The sequence below is a fragment of the Pseudochaenichthys georgianus genome, chromosome 5, assembly GCF_902827115.2.
Source record: "Pseudochaenichthys georgianus chromosome 5, fPseGeo1.2, whole genome shotgun sequence".
Lineage (NCBI taxonomy): Eukaryota > Metazoa > Chordata > Actinopteri > Perciformes > Channichthyidae > Pseudochaenichthys > Pseudochaenichthys georgianus.
This window is the reverse complement of record NC_047507.1, coordinates 23863879-23879075: the sequence shown is the minus strand read 5'-3', so window position 1 is coordinate 23879075 and position 15197 is coordinate 23863879. Positions and strand designations below refer to the sequence as shown.

Below are 15197 nucleotides of genomic sequence, written 5' to 3'. Positions count from 1 at the left end.
ACAACAAAGGATGGTCAAACAAAACTTAACATGTGGTTATAGCGTTCAATGCATCTCATCCAAGTCAAGTTTTGGGTGTGAGATTGAGTTCTCAAGATGAGTTATTGCACATTTAGGAATCAAATTCTCCCGGATAGATGAAAATCGATGGAGAAAAATGTATCTACGGTTGCATAATTGATCCCCTATCCGTCAGAGACACACAGCTTCACTTGGTAGACAGTGACATCTTGTGGGGAGTGAGATTCCTTTTGTTTCAGGTCTGGGCTGACAATTCCATCCTGTTCCTCTTTTTTCTAATTTACTCATTATTTTTTCTGTAATATTACTATATATTCAGTGCACACTATTTTAAATAACAATCATATAGTTTGGACCAAGTTCCCTGTTTACAGGAGTCCTTTTAAAGAGCAGGAGGAAGTAGCTCAAACTATTCACAACACAAAAGACAGTTTAACAGACAGGAAACACGACCTTGCCCCTCATTTACATATAATGGTATATGCAACATATGTTTTCTGTCCAGATTCAAATCAAAGTGTTAGTGATAAATATGTAGATTTAAAGACTGTTATTTCTTGAAACCTGACTATAAATCCAAAAGTACCAAAGTATTAATTGTGCCAACATTTGGTAACTTTAGGTAGTTATGTCCAATACATGTATATTCTCATTGTGATATCCAGTTACAGTAAGTTTGCAAATTGACTCTCAAACATTAATTATTTGTTGTATTATTTATTTTCAGTGTATGCTCTCAAGTCATGACTCCACCCCCCCCAAAGAGCCCCATGTGACCTTGTGTCAGGGTGAGGCTCTGGGTGCACTTGTTTCCGAGGGTTCGAGCGCTACACAGGACCAGGAGGCCAAGGCTTGAGCGGAAAGAGAGGTTTGGTGTTTCTGGAGCCATGGACTACCAACAGAAACTGGCAGAGAAACTCACCATCCTCAATGAGAGAGGCAGCGGGGTGTTAATCCGCATGAACTACATCAAAAAGGTGAGGGAGCAGGAAGATTTAAGTAGGCGGAGGTCTGAGTAACAGAAATAAGGAACTTCACTTTCATGTTATACGCTTACGCTTTATTGGTTTTCAAAATGTTTAACTGCATATAGCCATTACACAATGCCAAGATATATTTGAAAGTAAACACAAGGGATAGACAATGACTGTATGAAGCTAAACTTAAATGTATTTGATCTGTAATGCACTAAAGTACTACAGCGTCTTATAAGGATGCATCACTAATACAATAGTAATGCACTGTTACTTAAAATCAATAAACTATGTAGGAGCTGTAACTCAAACTGTTGTAATGAAATAATGTGAGTTTTTTTAAACAATTAGCTTTTGTTGTATATGCAGAACTGTGTTCTAACTGCAAGTGAGCTTATTTCTCCAAAGAGGAAGTGCGAACAGGAAGTCAGTCTGAGCTGTCCGTCAACTTTAGTTTGAGTTATTCTAAACTGAATGCTAGGAAACTCACAAATCAGATTAGATGCAAACAGACCAGTAAAATAAGACATTACAGGGTTAATGGAATGAACTAATATTGATTGATTCCACAGAACGAATGTTTGCTTCATCTTGACTGAACGTGACATACAAGAAGTTTCACTCATGAGAAAATATAAAATGTTTTGTGTTCTGTGCGCACAGCCACACACACACACACACACACACACACACACACACACACACACACACACACACACACACACACACACACACACACACACACACACACACACACACACACACACACACACACACACACACACCACACACACACACACACACACACACACACACACACACACACACACACCACACACACACACACACACACACACACACACACACACACACACACACACACACACACACACACACACACATCCCCTATTCAGTTTCCCTATTAGAGCATGTATTTTCATGAGGGGAAGTGGAAGAGCAGTCTTATTTTGAGCCTGGTAGAGATGTGCTGAACATGCATCCATTACTTTATATTCCTGCAGTCAGACTTACGAGCTGCACACTGCCTTCTACTGTCAGCCTCACAGGAGCAGTTCAGCAATAACTATTCTGCTCAAGGTCACCTTCAGGGTTTCTGAGGGAGGCGGGGATAGAAATATTACCCATTCTGCCCACAGTCTTCACAGATAGTCTGGGGATTGATCATCTGACAAGCTAGCTCTGCAAACCAGTGGTTGGATGCCAGTCAAAATGTTAAAAAAACAACAACAATGTTATCCTGTCAGGAGAACCCACCGGGCATGAAGACGTGTTTAAAAATGAAGGGTTTAACTGCCATACATGCCCAGGTGAATCAGGCCGAGTGTTACGGTATCATGTACAAACTGCTCGCATCACATCCTCATTATCTTTTTCTAATCTCTGCTGCAGACCTGTGCAGACCCTAAGCTGCGGCTCTCCCTCCTGACAGATAAATCCATGGAGACCGCCATCAAGTACATCAACAAGAAATTCCCCAACATTGACTTCAGAGGAAACATTGTGAGTGTAACTGCGACTGTTTTTCCATTCCTGCTTTATAAACACGGACATGCTTTTACTATATCTTCATGTTTTGTTTTGATGTAATGAGGAAGTTGTTTTGGATCTTGAGACAAAATGTTTAGACAATTTAGGTCTTAGTAAGTAATTATTGTGTGATCTACTAAAAAACATTATGACATTTGGTCAAATTGATAATATTGTGATCCCATGCATGTCATTCCTGGCCTTTCAAAACTATAACACAATGTCTACAAGACTCATTTTCTGATATGGCTCATAATATCAGTGCACGGGTTATATCTCATATAATCATCTGTTTTGTTTACATACTACAATAATCCATTAATTTAACCATTTGACCATAGCTGATGTGGTTTTATCAACAAGCAAGTGGAGTTAATTAACAACAATTTGAAAATAATATCATACAATGCTTTGCTTCATAAAACCAAAGTTCCGATGACTTTTTTTTGCAGCAAAATCTGAACAGCATCCAGCGACAGAAATCTGAAGTGTTGGCAGCCACAACGAGCTACTACGACTCGTTCCTGGACGTCATCGAGTTCAGGGTGAGGATCTCTTGAGTTCTTGTTAAGGTTTGAATGTCATTTGCATGACAATGACCTACATGACAACTTCAGGGGAAGAAACATCAACACCACATAACAACTGTCTACATTTACAAACATTACAAAGATGATGGATAAATATCCATTATTCTTACTTTCCTATACAAAAACAAATCTGATAATAGAAGATATTGATAATGTTTGTTATTCTCCTTTTTTAATTAATCCTTTCTTCCGCTATTCATGTTTCCGGAATACATTTACATATAAAGTGGCTTATTTCTACATAGAAAATAACTGATTTTATTCCCAATACGGAGGACATTTAGCTCACTCTGTGTTTTGTGCAGTTTGTCACACCTCCCCTCACATTAGCATACATCTGTGATGGAGGTCGCAGCCAGGCCAATGCATCATCTGTTTTTGTAAGATTGAAAATTACTCAATAATGACGTTATAAAAATAAATATGCAAATGTTTAATGATGTTTAGGCCACAGGAATCTCTGAACATGAGAATGTGTTTATGAAATCAATTCAGAGGCTTACCATGGTGTAAATGTCTGTTTTCTGAACCGATCCTTCTCTCTTCCTCATTAGGACCACGTGTATGAGCTGCTGAACACCATAGATGCCTGTCAGTGCTTCTTTGATATCGTAAGTATACTGAATACAATATATATTTTTTATAAATTAGAGAAAACACTGAAGTCCGCACAACATCTGCTATTAATCTGACAAGCTGTCATTCAGTTGTCTCTTCATTCAATCTGCTGTATGTTGTTTACTGTGGGTGGTGGTGGCGAAGTCGATAGGGACTTGGCTTGGCAACTGGAAGGTCACCAGTTCAAGTCCCGGCAAGACCAATTGCTACCGAGGTGTCCCTGAGCAAGGCACCGTTCCCCACGCTGCTCCCCGGGCGCCGTTCAAAATGGCTGCACACTGCTCCTAACACTAGGATGGGTCAAATGCAGAGAAACACGAGGGATTAATAAAAGTCCATCTTATCTTACTCCTTCCTGCTAATGCAGGTTGTGTTTTCTTTCCTCACCGCCCGCAGCCTCCTTCTGTTCAGTTCTTGTATTTATCATAATTGCGTGGGATCTCTTTCCTTGTGCATTACGTATATGCTTTTGTATTTTGACATATGTCCTGATGAGACTGAAGTACTAACAGTAATTTCCGAGCCACTGACCACACTGACATTTTGATTTTAGGCAATTAACTTTGACTTCACCAAGAACTACTTGGATCTGATCATCACCTATACGTCTGTTATCATCACACTGTCTCGTATCGATGATAAGAAGGCACTGGTGGGAATGTTCAACTGCGCCCATGAGATGACCAATGGGAGCAGGTGAGAAAACATGATACTGCTAGTGCTTGATATGATTGGATACATTAATTGAACATTACATAGTGAAAAAGAAATTGACAAAATATATGCACAAAGAATCCCCATTCAGAAAGCATTTGCCATGCGCAGCTTTCCAATTAACAAACACTTAATTTAAGTGGTTTAATTAAAGCCATTACGAGTTTCCACATCCATCAATATGAACACTTCTCTGATCCTCAAAATTAATTACAATCTTAATTGCTGCAGACATCGAGCAGCCACCACTAACCTTTTCTGAGTGCCAAGTGGTAATCTGACATTTTGAGTCTGCCCACTTTGCATATTTATTTATTCCCTCAGAGGATATTTATCTGAGTTTGAGACGTGAGCAGGGAACACAAACACATACTGTACATTTTAGAATCACATTTACATTTCACGTGGGGACGCCTCTTGAGAAGAAACAACTCTGCATTATTTCAACCACTCAAAAATAAAGTTGTAAAAGAATGATATCATTTCCCAGACTTAAGTATTTTCAGTAAAAATCCATGTAGGGACTGCTAGAGTGGCACAGTATTAGAATTGATCTATTATTATTATGTCCTACTTCTTTTCCTTCGCCTTGATTAATTGCATACTGTGTTGGATCCTGCAGTGACCCCTCCTACCCACGGCTCGGCCAGATGTTTGTGGAGTATGAGCATCCTTTGAAGAAGCTCACGGAAGAGTTTGGCCCTCACACAAAAGTAAGCTCCATGTGCCACTGTTTATATACAGTGCAATACAAAGCTATATAAACAGTTTGTGATTTACATGAATTAAACAGAGATGGTGGCACAGTCAAATAAACTAAATTGTCAGATTTGATTAACCTTGTCCAAATAATGCTGTATATCTAAATAGAGAACACAAATATGAAATGATACACACTTCTGTCTTGTTACAGAATGTCACTACATCTTATTATTCAACAGCATGCACAAGCTTTCCGCACAGTTTAAGGGGGGACGGGCACTGATGTAATGTGACGAGGTCAGACGTCCTCCTAAAGGTGTTGGATGAGGATGAGGTGACAGCTCTTTCCGAGTTGAATGCAGACATGCAACTACGAAGACTATAGCTGTACATTACAGATGCTTTACCCAAGACTAACACAATACAACACAAATCATACAAACCTTTTGTTTCAGTGAGTAAGTTATTATTTATACAAGACAGTACAAACAGGAGCAATAACATGACGCACCTGTATGTGAAAGAAACAAGAACAAGAAGTGAGGATACCCGGCCCGGAGGAAGCCCGGGGTCCCTTTCTGGAGCCAGGCCCAGAAGGAGGACTCGTCGGCGAGCGTCTGGTGGCCGGGCTTGCCACGGAGCCCGGCCGGGCCCAGCCCGAAAAGGCAACGTGGGCAACACCTCCGCTTCTCCCTCCCGCGGGCCCACCACCTACGGGAAACAACGATGGGGTCGGGTGCGCTGCCAGAAGGGTGGCAGTGAAAGTGGAGAGTCTCGACGGACCAGACCCGGGCGACAGAAGCTGGCTTTGGGGACGTGGAATGTTCCCTCTCTGGGGGGGAAGGAGCCGGAGCTTGTGCGGGAGGTGGAGCGGTACCAGTTGGATCTGGTTGGGCTCACCTCTACGCACAGCGTCGGCTCTGGAACCTTACTTCTGGATAGGGGTTGGACTCTATTCTTCTCCGGAGTTGCTCAAGGTGTGAGGCGCCGGGCGGGTGTGGGGATACTCACAAGTCCCCGGTTGGGTGCTTCGTTGTTGGAGTTTACCCCAGTGGACGAGAGGGTCGCCTCCCTACGCCTGCGGGTTATGGGGGGAAAACTCTGACTGTTGTGTGTGCTTATGCACCCAACAGCAGTTCAGAGTATACGGCCTTCTTGGAGACCCTGGAAAGAGTCCTGTATGGGGCTCCTGAAGGGGACTCTTTAATCTTGCTGGGAGACTTCAACGCACATGTGGGCAATGATGGAGACACTTGGAGGGGCGTGATTGGGAGGAACGGCCCCCCTGATCTGAACCGGAGTGGTGGTTTGTTACTGGACTTCTGTGCTAGTCATGGATTGGCCTTAACAAACACCATGTTCGAACATAAGGATGCTCATAAGTGTATGTGGTACCAGAGCACCCTAGGCAGAAGGTCCATGATCGATTTCGTTATCGTATCATCGGACCTGAGGCCGTATGTTTTGGACACTCGGGTAAAGAGAGGGGCGGAGTTGTCAACTGATCACCATCTGGTGGTGAGTTGGGTCGAGTGGCGGGGGAAGCCTCTGGATAGACCTGGTAAGCCCAAACGTGTAGTTCGGGTGAACTGGGAACGTCTGGAGGAGGCCCAAGTTCAGGAGGCCTTCAACTCGCACCTCCGGCGGAGCTTTTCGTGCATTCCTGTGGAGGTTGGGGACATTGAACCAGAGTGGTCGGTGTTCAAAGCCTCTATTGCCAAAGCCGCGGCGGGGAGCTGTGGTCTCAAGGTCCTAGGTGCCTCAAGGGGCGGTAACCCTCGAACCTCCTGGTGGACACCGGTGGTCAGGGAAGCCGTCCGACTGAAGAAGGAGGCCTTCAGGGATTTGTTATCCCGAGGGACTCCCGAGGCAGTTGCAAGGTACCGACAGGCCCGAAGGGCAGCAGCCTCATCCGTGGCCGAGGCAAAGCAGCGGGTGTGGGAGAAGTTTGGAGAAGACATGGAAAAGGACTTTCGGGCGGCACCAAAGTTGTTCTGGAAAACTGTCCGACACCTCAGGAGGGGGAAGCAGGGGACCATCCAAGCTGTGTACAGTAAGGATGGGACGTTGTTGACCTCAACTGATGGAGTGTTAGGGCGTTGGAAGGAACACTTTGAGGAACTCCTGAACCCGACAACTCCGCCCTCTATGTTAGAGGCAGAGCTGGAGTATGACGGGGGATCAACACCAATCTCCCGGGGGGAGGTCACTGAGGTCGTCAAACAACTCCACAGTGGCAAAGCCCCGGGGGTGGATGAGATCCGCCCGGAAATGCTGAAGGCTCTGGGTGTTGAAGGACTGTCATGGTTGACACGTCTCATCAACGTTGCGTGGAAGTCGGAAACAGTACCGAAGGCGTGGCAGACCGGGGTGGTGGTTCCCCTTTTTAAAAAGGGGGATCAGAGGGTGTGTGCCAATTACAGAGGCATCACACTACTCAGCCTCCCCGGGAAAGTTTACTCCAAGGTACTCGAAAGGAGGGTCAGGCCGATTGTCGAACCTCAGATTGAGGAGGAACAATGCGGATTCCGTCCTGGTCGTGGAACGACGGATCAGATTTTTACTCTCGCAAGGATCCTGGAGGGGGCCTGGGAGTACGCTTATCCGGTCTACATGTGTTTTGTAGACTTGGAGAAGGCGTATGACCGAGTTCCCAGGGAGTTACTGTGGGAGGTGCTGCGGGAGTATGGGGGGAGGGGGTCTCTACTCAGGGCCATCCAATCTCTGTACTCCCAAAGCGAGAGCTGTGTCCGGGTCCTCGGCAGTAAGTCGGACCCATTTCCGGTGAGGGTTGGCCTCCGCCAGGGCTGCGCTTTGTCACCAATCCTGTTTGTAATATACATGGATCGGATTTCGAGGCGTAGTCGTGGGGGAGGGGGTCTGCAGTTCGGTGGACTAAGGATTGCACCACTGCTTTTTGCAGATGATGTGGTTCTGATGGCTTCATCGGTCTGCGACCTTCAGCACTCACTGGATCGGTTCGCAACCGAGTGTGAAGCGGCTGGGATGAGGATCAGCACCTCCAAATCTGAGGGCATGGTTCTCAGCAGGAAACCGATGGACTGTCCACTCCAAGTAGGGAATGAGTCCTTACCCCAAGTGAAGGAGTTCAAGTATCTCGGGGTATTGTTCTCGAGTGAGGGAACAATGGAGCGTGAGATGGGCCGGAGAATCGGAGCAGCGGGAGCGGTACTGCAGTCGCTTTACCGCACCGTTGTGACGAAAAGGGAGCTGAGCCAGAAGGCAAAGCTCTCTGTCTACCGGGCCATTTTCGTTCCTACCCTCACCTATGGTCATGAAGGATGGGTCATGACCGAAAGAACGAGATCGCGGATACAAGCGGCCGAGATGGGTTTCCTCCGCCGGGTGGCTGGTGTCTCCCTTAGGGATAAGGTGAGAAGTTCGGTCATCAGGGAGGGACTCGGAGTTGAGCCGCTCCTCCTTCGCGTCGAAAGGAGCCAGTTGAGGTGGTTCGGGCACCTAGTTAGGATGCCACCTGGGCGCCTCCCTAGGGAGGTGTTCCAGGCACGTCCAGCTGGGAAGAGACCAAGGGGTAGACCTAGGACCAGGTGGAGGGATTATATCTCTTCGCTGGCCTGGGAGCGCCTTGGGATCCCCCAGTCAGAGCTCGTTGATGTCGCCAGGGAAAAGAAAGTTTGGGGCTCTCTGCTGGAACTGCTACCCCCGCGACCCGACCACGGATAAGCGGGAGAAGATGGATGGATGGATGGACCTGTATGTGCGTCAAACAAAGCCAGCATCGTCAAAGCAAATAATGTTTGGACAATCTCCTTGGACATGTCTGCTACAGTATAACAGGCACATCTGGGCACATCTGAGGCCCAGATGTGCCTGTTATAGCAAGTGATGTTTGATGTACCTTTCAAACATCAAACTTCCATAGCACTGTCATCTAACACAAACTGAACGAGTTGGCACAGCTGTCTGCACTCCTGCAAACACTGCTCTCACTATGTTCAGCAGAACTAATCAGGACTTTTTGCAAACATTTTAACAAAAGGTCTGCACAATATATTCTGATATAATAGACAGTAGATAAAAAGGTGCATTTCATTTTCAACCTCTCCAAGATCACACTTTATTTGTTTCAACTGCCAGATGCAGGACACCAAATAACAACATGTTGACATATGGTCAGATGATTCATCACTTTCACACTGACTCGTCTGTGTGGTCTGTGTAGTGGACCATAAAATATGCCTATGTGCGAAAATCACAGCTTTTCAGCCTCCAGCTGGTTTTTGCTATAATTCATAGTGGAGCATTGCCATCTCTCTGTATCTCTGTCATGGTGCCCTCTTTCTGTGTCTGCCTCTCTCCAGTTTCCTTTCTCACTTCCTCCCTTTTCTTCTCCGTGTCTCTCCCAGTCTGTGACAGCGGCCTTGCTGTCTCTGAGGATGGTCTACCCACGCAGGAACCTGCCAGCAGAGCAGTGGCGTAGCGCCCAGCTCCTCAGCCTGCTGAGTGCTCCAGCTGCCATGCTGGACCCGGCCTGCTGCGACACTGTGAGTGTTATGAATCCTGTTGCCTGTGGCCTCTTCATATTGGAAACACTAGTACAGCCAAAAAAGGAACCTCCAGGCTACAATTTCTTTTGAAAAGACACCATTTATTTTAAGCAAAAGATGGCCCTAATTGAAAGTCTTTTGAGAACACAGCCAGGTATTCTGAGCTTTATTATAAATGTGGATTTTTGTATTTCTCTTTTACCATATTTAGGGATGATGGTAACTATTTCAAGTAAGATACAAACAATATATTGTCTTGAAGGAAGAAAAGAACACGGGAGGAATCAATATGTTTTTAACATAACGTTTAACTGATACGTTTTACTTTTTAATACAGTAGGTTTAGCACGTTTAAGGCTATAATGAATGTGTTTGTATTGGCAGTTAATGGGCTTGTTATTTATCACAGATGGCATGTGAATACCTGTCTATGGAGGTGATGGAGCGATGGATAATAAGTATGTATTACTCATACTGAATCTGCCATCTGTTCTATTTATTAACAACATATAAATGTAATAAACATATGCAGCGTTTTAAAATGTTTGCACATTTTTAAGCACATTTCAGACATACTGATATCCAACCCATACAATTATGTATTATGTAATTATGTACATTATTATACCTCAGAGGCATTACCAGTTGTCATATGAAGCAGAAGGCGTCCAGCGCCACAGGTTGTTGTTTCTTAAATATGGCTGACTGTGCTCTTTGCAGTCGGCTTCCTGTTGTGCCACAGCAGCCTGAACACCAACCAGGCCTCTCAAGAGCTGTGGAAGATGGCTCTGCGGAGCGGCCTCTTCCTCATCCTCACCAGAGACGAGGTTCTCAACATACACAAGGTCTCCGAGGACCTCTTCATCAACATCAAAGGGTGTGTAAGCTGCACTGCTACAGTTTGAGAAGTATTACTAGTGATGCATGAACATGTAAGAAGCAATAATGGGCAATTTGTGCCAGATAATTCAACCTCATATTTCAAACAATTAACAATCTCCTCTTAAGAGCCACTTTCATTTCATTGCCTGCTTTAAAATCTCCTGATAAGGACCTCTCGTCAGGTTTCTTTGATTAATTCTGGATTTAAATACAGTAGCTGGACCATGAGTCTATCAGCAGGCTTAATACGGCCACATACTATAAAGATTTTTAAAATCAACTATTTATGTTATGATTTTTGGTTGGAAATGATCACATCAAAAACAAATATTGCTAATAACACAATAAAACATTTAAGCAATTAAAAAGGTTGTAAAGGATGAATGTTTGCAATAAACAATATAAAAACATAATGAAACATACTGTTTGAAATAATTCATTTGATATTATAGTTTACAAAACAGTTTTTAATGTTGGTAGTTCTGTTGGAGAATACATAACATTACCAAGGCAATAATAACTCAAATGTGAATTCCCCCTAAAATTGCTTGATTTGACTCATGGCAAGTATGACAATAAAAAAGGTGAATCCGTCCACAATTTTCCTGTCAACAATTTCAAATGTTTGATATTCCATGACAACTATTTCTTATTTTAATTCAGATATAACAAGCGAGTTGCAGACATCAAGGAATGCCGTGAGCATGCTTTACTCAACAGGTGAGACTGACAGGAAACTAAGCAAAGTTTGAACATTTCTGTGTCATAAATATTCATTGATGTGTATTTACTTTGAAATGAGCTGTGGGAACCAAATGTCCATGTCCATTTCCTGTGTTATTACCAGTGGAGCTATGCACAGAGAGAGGAGGCAGTTTCTGAGAGGAGCGCTGAAGGAATTATATAAAGTTCTGGAGGATGAACCTGGACTTCTGGGACCAAAGGTAGAAGTCAACGGGAATAACAGCTGTGCCGAGGAATTTAAATGAGTTTATACATTGTCATAAATCTAAAATGAAATTCTGATAGCATAACTTATGTAAAACAGTAGTTTGATCCAGCTTCCATCCTGCACACATTTTGGACTCTGGGGAATACTTGGATAGGAGGGGTGAATGATTTGGAATGACGCCTCTGTTCTGTGTGCCAATCAAATCCCTTAGGCCCTGTTTGTCTTCATGGCTCTGTCATTCTCCCGTGACGAGGTCCTGTGGCTCGTCAGGCACTCTGAGAATATGCCAAAGATAAAGACGCCCGAGGACTACGTTGACAAGTAGGTCCTACTGTAGGTGCAGAGGGAGAAAACGCCTGGAGTGTCATTTTACTGTGCCAAAGGGAGCAGGTTGCAGCTCCCCCGCTACAAATGATTAAGTCTCTCCACAGTGCAGAAGCTATGTCGTCTTTCGTAGTATCCTATAGTGTGAATAGAGGTTTTAGAGTTGGTTATTTGTACACATTTAATTGTGAAATGTAATAAGAAGTGATTCATGTTGTTTGGTGTTTTGCTTGCAGTCAGATGGCAGAGCTGCTGTTCCACATGGAGAAGTTACGAGGTCTGATGAGCAAGTACAACTACGTAGTTCAGCGCTACCATGTCCAGTACCTGGCACAGTTTGATGCCATGGTCCTCAATGACACCATACAGGTAGCAGAAGGCATACATACTATTTTATTTTATCCATACCATTTACTAAGTCACAGAAATCAGAAAACAAGGGAAAGGTGAAATACTACGCTTATCCAAAGCGACTTACAATAAGTACATTCGACCAGGAAGACACAACCTTGAAGAAAACAGAATCATATAAGAACATCAGGTTTCAAAGAGCCAATCGTTTCAAGTGCTACTCAACTGGCTTTAGATAAGCCAGTCCTTTATTAGTATATAAGTGCTCTGTTAGCAGTTCTTTGTTAGTCATTCTATCGCTCGAAGTGGAGTCGAAAGAGATGAGTTTTTCAGTCTGCGCCGGAACATATTCATTGTTTAATGTTTTGTCTATTTGTCTATTTCGTCAGTACATTTCCGGCTGTTCTATTCAAACCACCTGGTCTCTGGTCCAATTAATGACCTGTCTATCCACTCTAGTAGAACTCAGAATCTTTCGAGTCAGATAGCATAGCCCAAGATAAGAAGTGTTAAATGTAGATAGTACACAGTACAGGTTCTTCTTCTTCTTCTTCATACATATATCTCTTGTATTCCTCCTCTGTAGAACATGTATGTTTGTCCAGAAGAGGAGTCAGTCCTGTTGACTTCATTTGTCTCAACCCTCTCTGCTTTGTCAATCAAACAAGGTATCACAACAACATTCTGCAAGTTATCTTACTTGTATTCACCATCCAATAGTTCATTGGTATTGAAAATGCAAAACAAGAAATGGTATTTAAATAATGATGTTTCCATCTCTATCTACAGTGGAAAACAAAGAGGAGTTTGACTTCAGAGCAATTCGACTGGATTGGCTGAGATTGCAGGTATTTAGGTTGATATATTGCACAGTATTCAGTTGTCATTATAAATCTTGCTGAAGGCCACCTTAAAGTGTTCTTGTCCTCTGTTTTAGGCCTACACAAGTGTGAACAAGGCCCCTCTTCCTCTAAGGGAGTACACCGACTTAGCGAAGGTGATGAACCTGATTCAGTTTCACACAAGGATGGTGGACAGTGCGGAAGATCTTCTGCAGGAAACATCTGAGGTGTCCATCCTGGGGTCTGTTTCTTCTTTACTCTCCTCTTCCCTTCTCTTAAAAGGTTGAATACTTGGATGCACTAACTGTTTATTCTCTTAATTGTTTTCCAGTTTCTACCCACGTGTTTTTGAGAAGATGTTTTGCCAGAGCAGTGAGGATATCAACATGAAGCGTTACCTCATGGCCTTCCCGATTGCCTGTACTCACTTCAGCCAGTGTGGACACCCGCTCTGCCCAGAAGAGGTCAGTATTCAGTTATGTGATAACCAAGTCATTAACAAGGAGCTGAGAAGCATTTAAGACGTCTTACACGGCAAGTCACCAGCTCCATCATGACAGCATATGTATAGGGATATTGAAAATATGCTGTAGTTTTTACTGTGTTAACTAAAATATCCTTTAGAGTTCAAAGTTAATAATTATTAAATGTTGCTATGAGAGAAATGTGAAAAAAATATGCATTCTCTCTGAGTGAATGTGTGATTTGTCTGGCCTTTGTACAAGCCTTTGATTTTCATTTGAAAATGGATAAAGAAGAAGTTAGGGAGAAGCTTTTGCTTCATCATTCGCTCTGATCATGTAAGGCTGTAGTTAACGTTGAATGTACAAGGCACAACAAATGGTTATCATAGTATACTGTATACAGGATTTGCACAGTTTCACATGGCGTGTGTGTTTGTGTGTCTAGACAGAGGCAATGGAGAAGAGGAGTCTGCGCCTGTGTGTGACCTTCCTGGAGCAGATAGCCAAGCAGACCAGCAGTATTGTGTTAGATATATGTGCTGAGCAGTGCAACCTCAATGACCAGGTGAAGTCTATTTCAGTATTTTTTCAAAACTGATTATCTAGCGGAGATTGATTCCAGCAACCTCAATATCCAAATATAATCACACTAGTCTCAGCTTGGCATCGGTGAGTTTGGCTGCAGGCAGTGGACAGAATTGAGAATTTGAATAAAGTGATAAGCTAGGGCCTTATCTCTGGAGTTGATAATGTAGGATTGTTTTTGTAATCCCTTGAGGAGAATATGAAGAAAGTGTTTACTTTTTGACTGAGTGCATCCGAGACAAAAGAAATGTTTTGTTTGCTGAAATCTTCCTAGTCCTTTCTGTTCTTCTTTTCATCTCTGCATACACATGTTTCCACTTGGTAACCCCTCAGCTGCAGCCCAGGCACTGTGCAGAGGCCATCAGCGCCGCTCGCCACAGAAAGCAAAAGAAGCCGGTGCAAAAGAAGGGAGAGGTCCAGAAAGAGAAACCAGGCGCTGAAAGCATGAGGAAAGACCGCATCGTCGTTACCAAGTCAGGTTTCTTTTCATTCCCCCACGTTCTATTCTTATCCCTCTGCTTGATTGTTCAATAATTACACTGAATTGGCAGAAGTTTTTGCAAAATGTGTGCATGTCCCTGATTTCTGGAGACATTAAGCATTATCAACAGCATTTGTTCCGGTCAAACTCCAATTAAATAAACATTTCGCAAAGTATATTCCTCCAAGGTTGGAAGTAGGTTAATGCAGTTCATGTAGCTAGAAACATATTAATATCTGCTGACATTTCCAAATGATTTCCTTCACCTCATCACGTGTGTCTCTCCTGGAGTTATCAGTTAGACAGGATTAAAATGCTTTCTCCGATAAGGCATTTGCTGTTTCGAGCTTTATTACCTTCAAGTTGAATCAGTCAGGGTTGACAGCTAATGAATCAAGCTATTAAAAATAAGAAACAAAACGCCTCAGCATATTAAAAAAGCACTTTTACTGGCAGCACATGTCATGTTGGCGTTTTCATTGTTGGATCATAATCTGTATCCATCTACTTTGGAAACGTCACTAATTAGGTATGAAGAGCTGTGATTCTATCTCTCTCCCTTTTCTCAGATTTCATCCTTGCTGCCTCAATTTGGAGATGTTTTACAATACTCTACCATG

The 15197-nt window shown here is 43.4% G+C and overlaps 1 protein-coding gene across 3 annotated transcripts in view; it reads left to right on the top strand.

Moving 5' to 3' along the window:
• Positions 1 to 809: 809 nt before the first annotated feature.
• nckap1l (NCK associated protein 1 like) overlaps positions 810 to 15197 on the top strand; it is a 36199-nt gene continuing 21811 nt past the window's right edge. For all 3 annotated transcript variants that reach the window (XR_004552171.2, XM_034083160.2, XM_034083159.2), the window contains exons 1-19: positions 810 to 998; positions 2406 to 2516; positions 2996 to 3088; positions 3688 to 3744; positions 4305 to 4447; positions 5088 to 5178; positions 9556 to 9693; positions 10106 to 10154; positions 10417 to 10573; positions 11242 to 11298; positions 11426 to 11522; positions 11742 to 11851; positions 12091 to 12223; positions 12792 to 12873; positions 12995 to 13053; positions 13143 to 13288; positions 13379 to 13511; positions 13957 to 14076; positions 14430 to 14569. Coding sequence is in view for 2 of the 3 variants with exons in the window: in XM_034083160.2 (XP_033939051.1) it covers positions 909 to 998; positions 2406 to 2516; positions 2996 to 3088; positions 3688 to 3744; positions 4305 to 4447; positions 5088 to 5178; positions 9556 to 9693; positions 10106 to 10154; positions 10417 to 10573; positions 11242 to 11298; positions 11426 to 11522; positions 11742 to 11851; positions 12091 to 12223; positions 12792 to 12873; positions 12995 to 13053; positions 13143 to 13288; positions 13379 to 13511; positions 13957 to 14076; positions 14430 to 14569 (2006 nt within the window). In the remaining variant the exon portion in view is untranslated. The remainder of the gene's footprint in view (positions 999 to 2405; positions 2517 to 2995; positions 3089 to 3687; positions 3745 to 4304; positions 4448 to 5087; positions 5179 to 9555; positions 9694 to 10105; positions 10155 to 10416; positions 10574 to 11241; positions 11299 to 11425; positions 11523 to 11741; positions 11852 to 12090; positions 12224 to 12791; positions 12874 to 12994; positions 13054 to 13142; positions 13289 to 13378; positions 13512 to 13956; positions 14077 to 14429; positions 14570 to 15197) is intronic.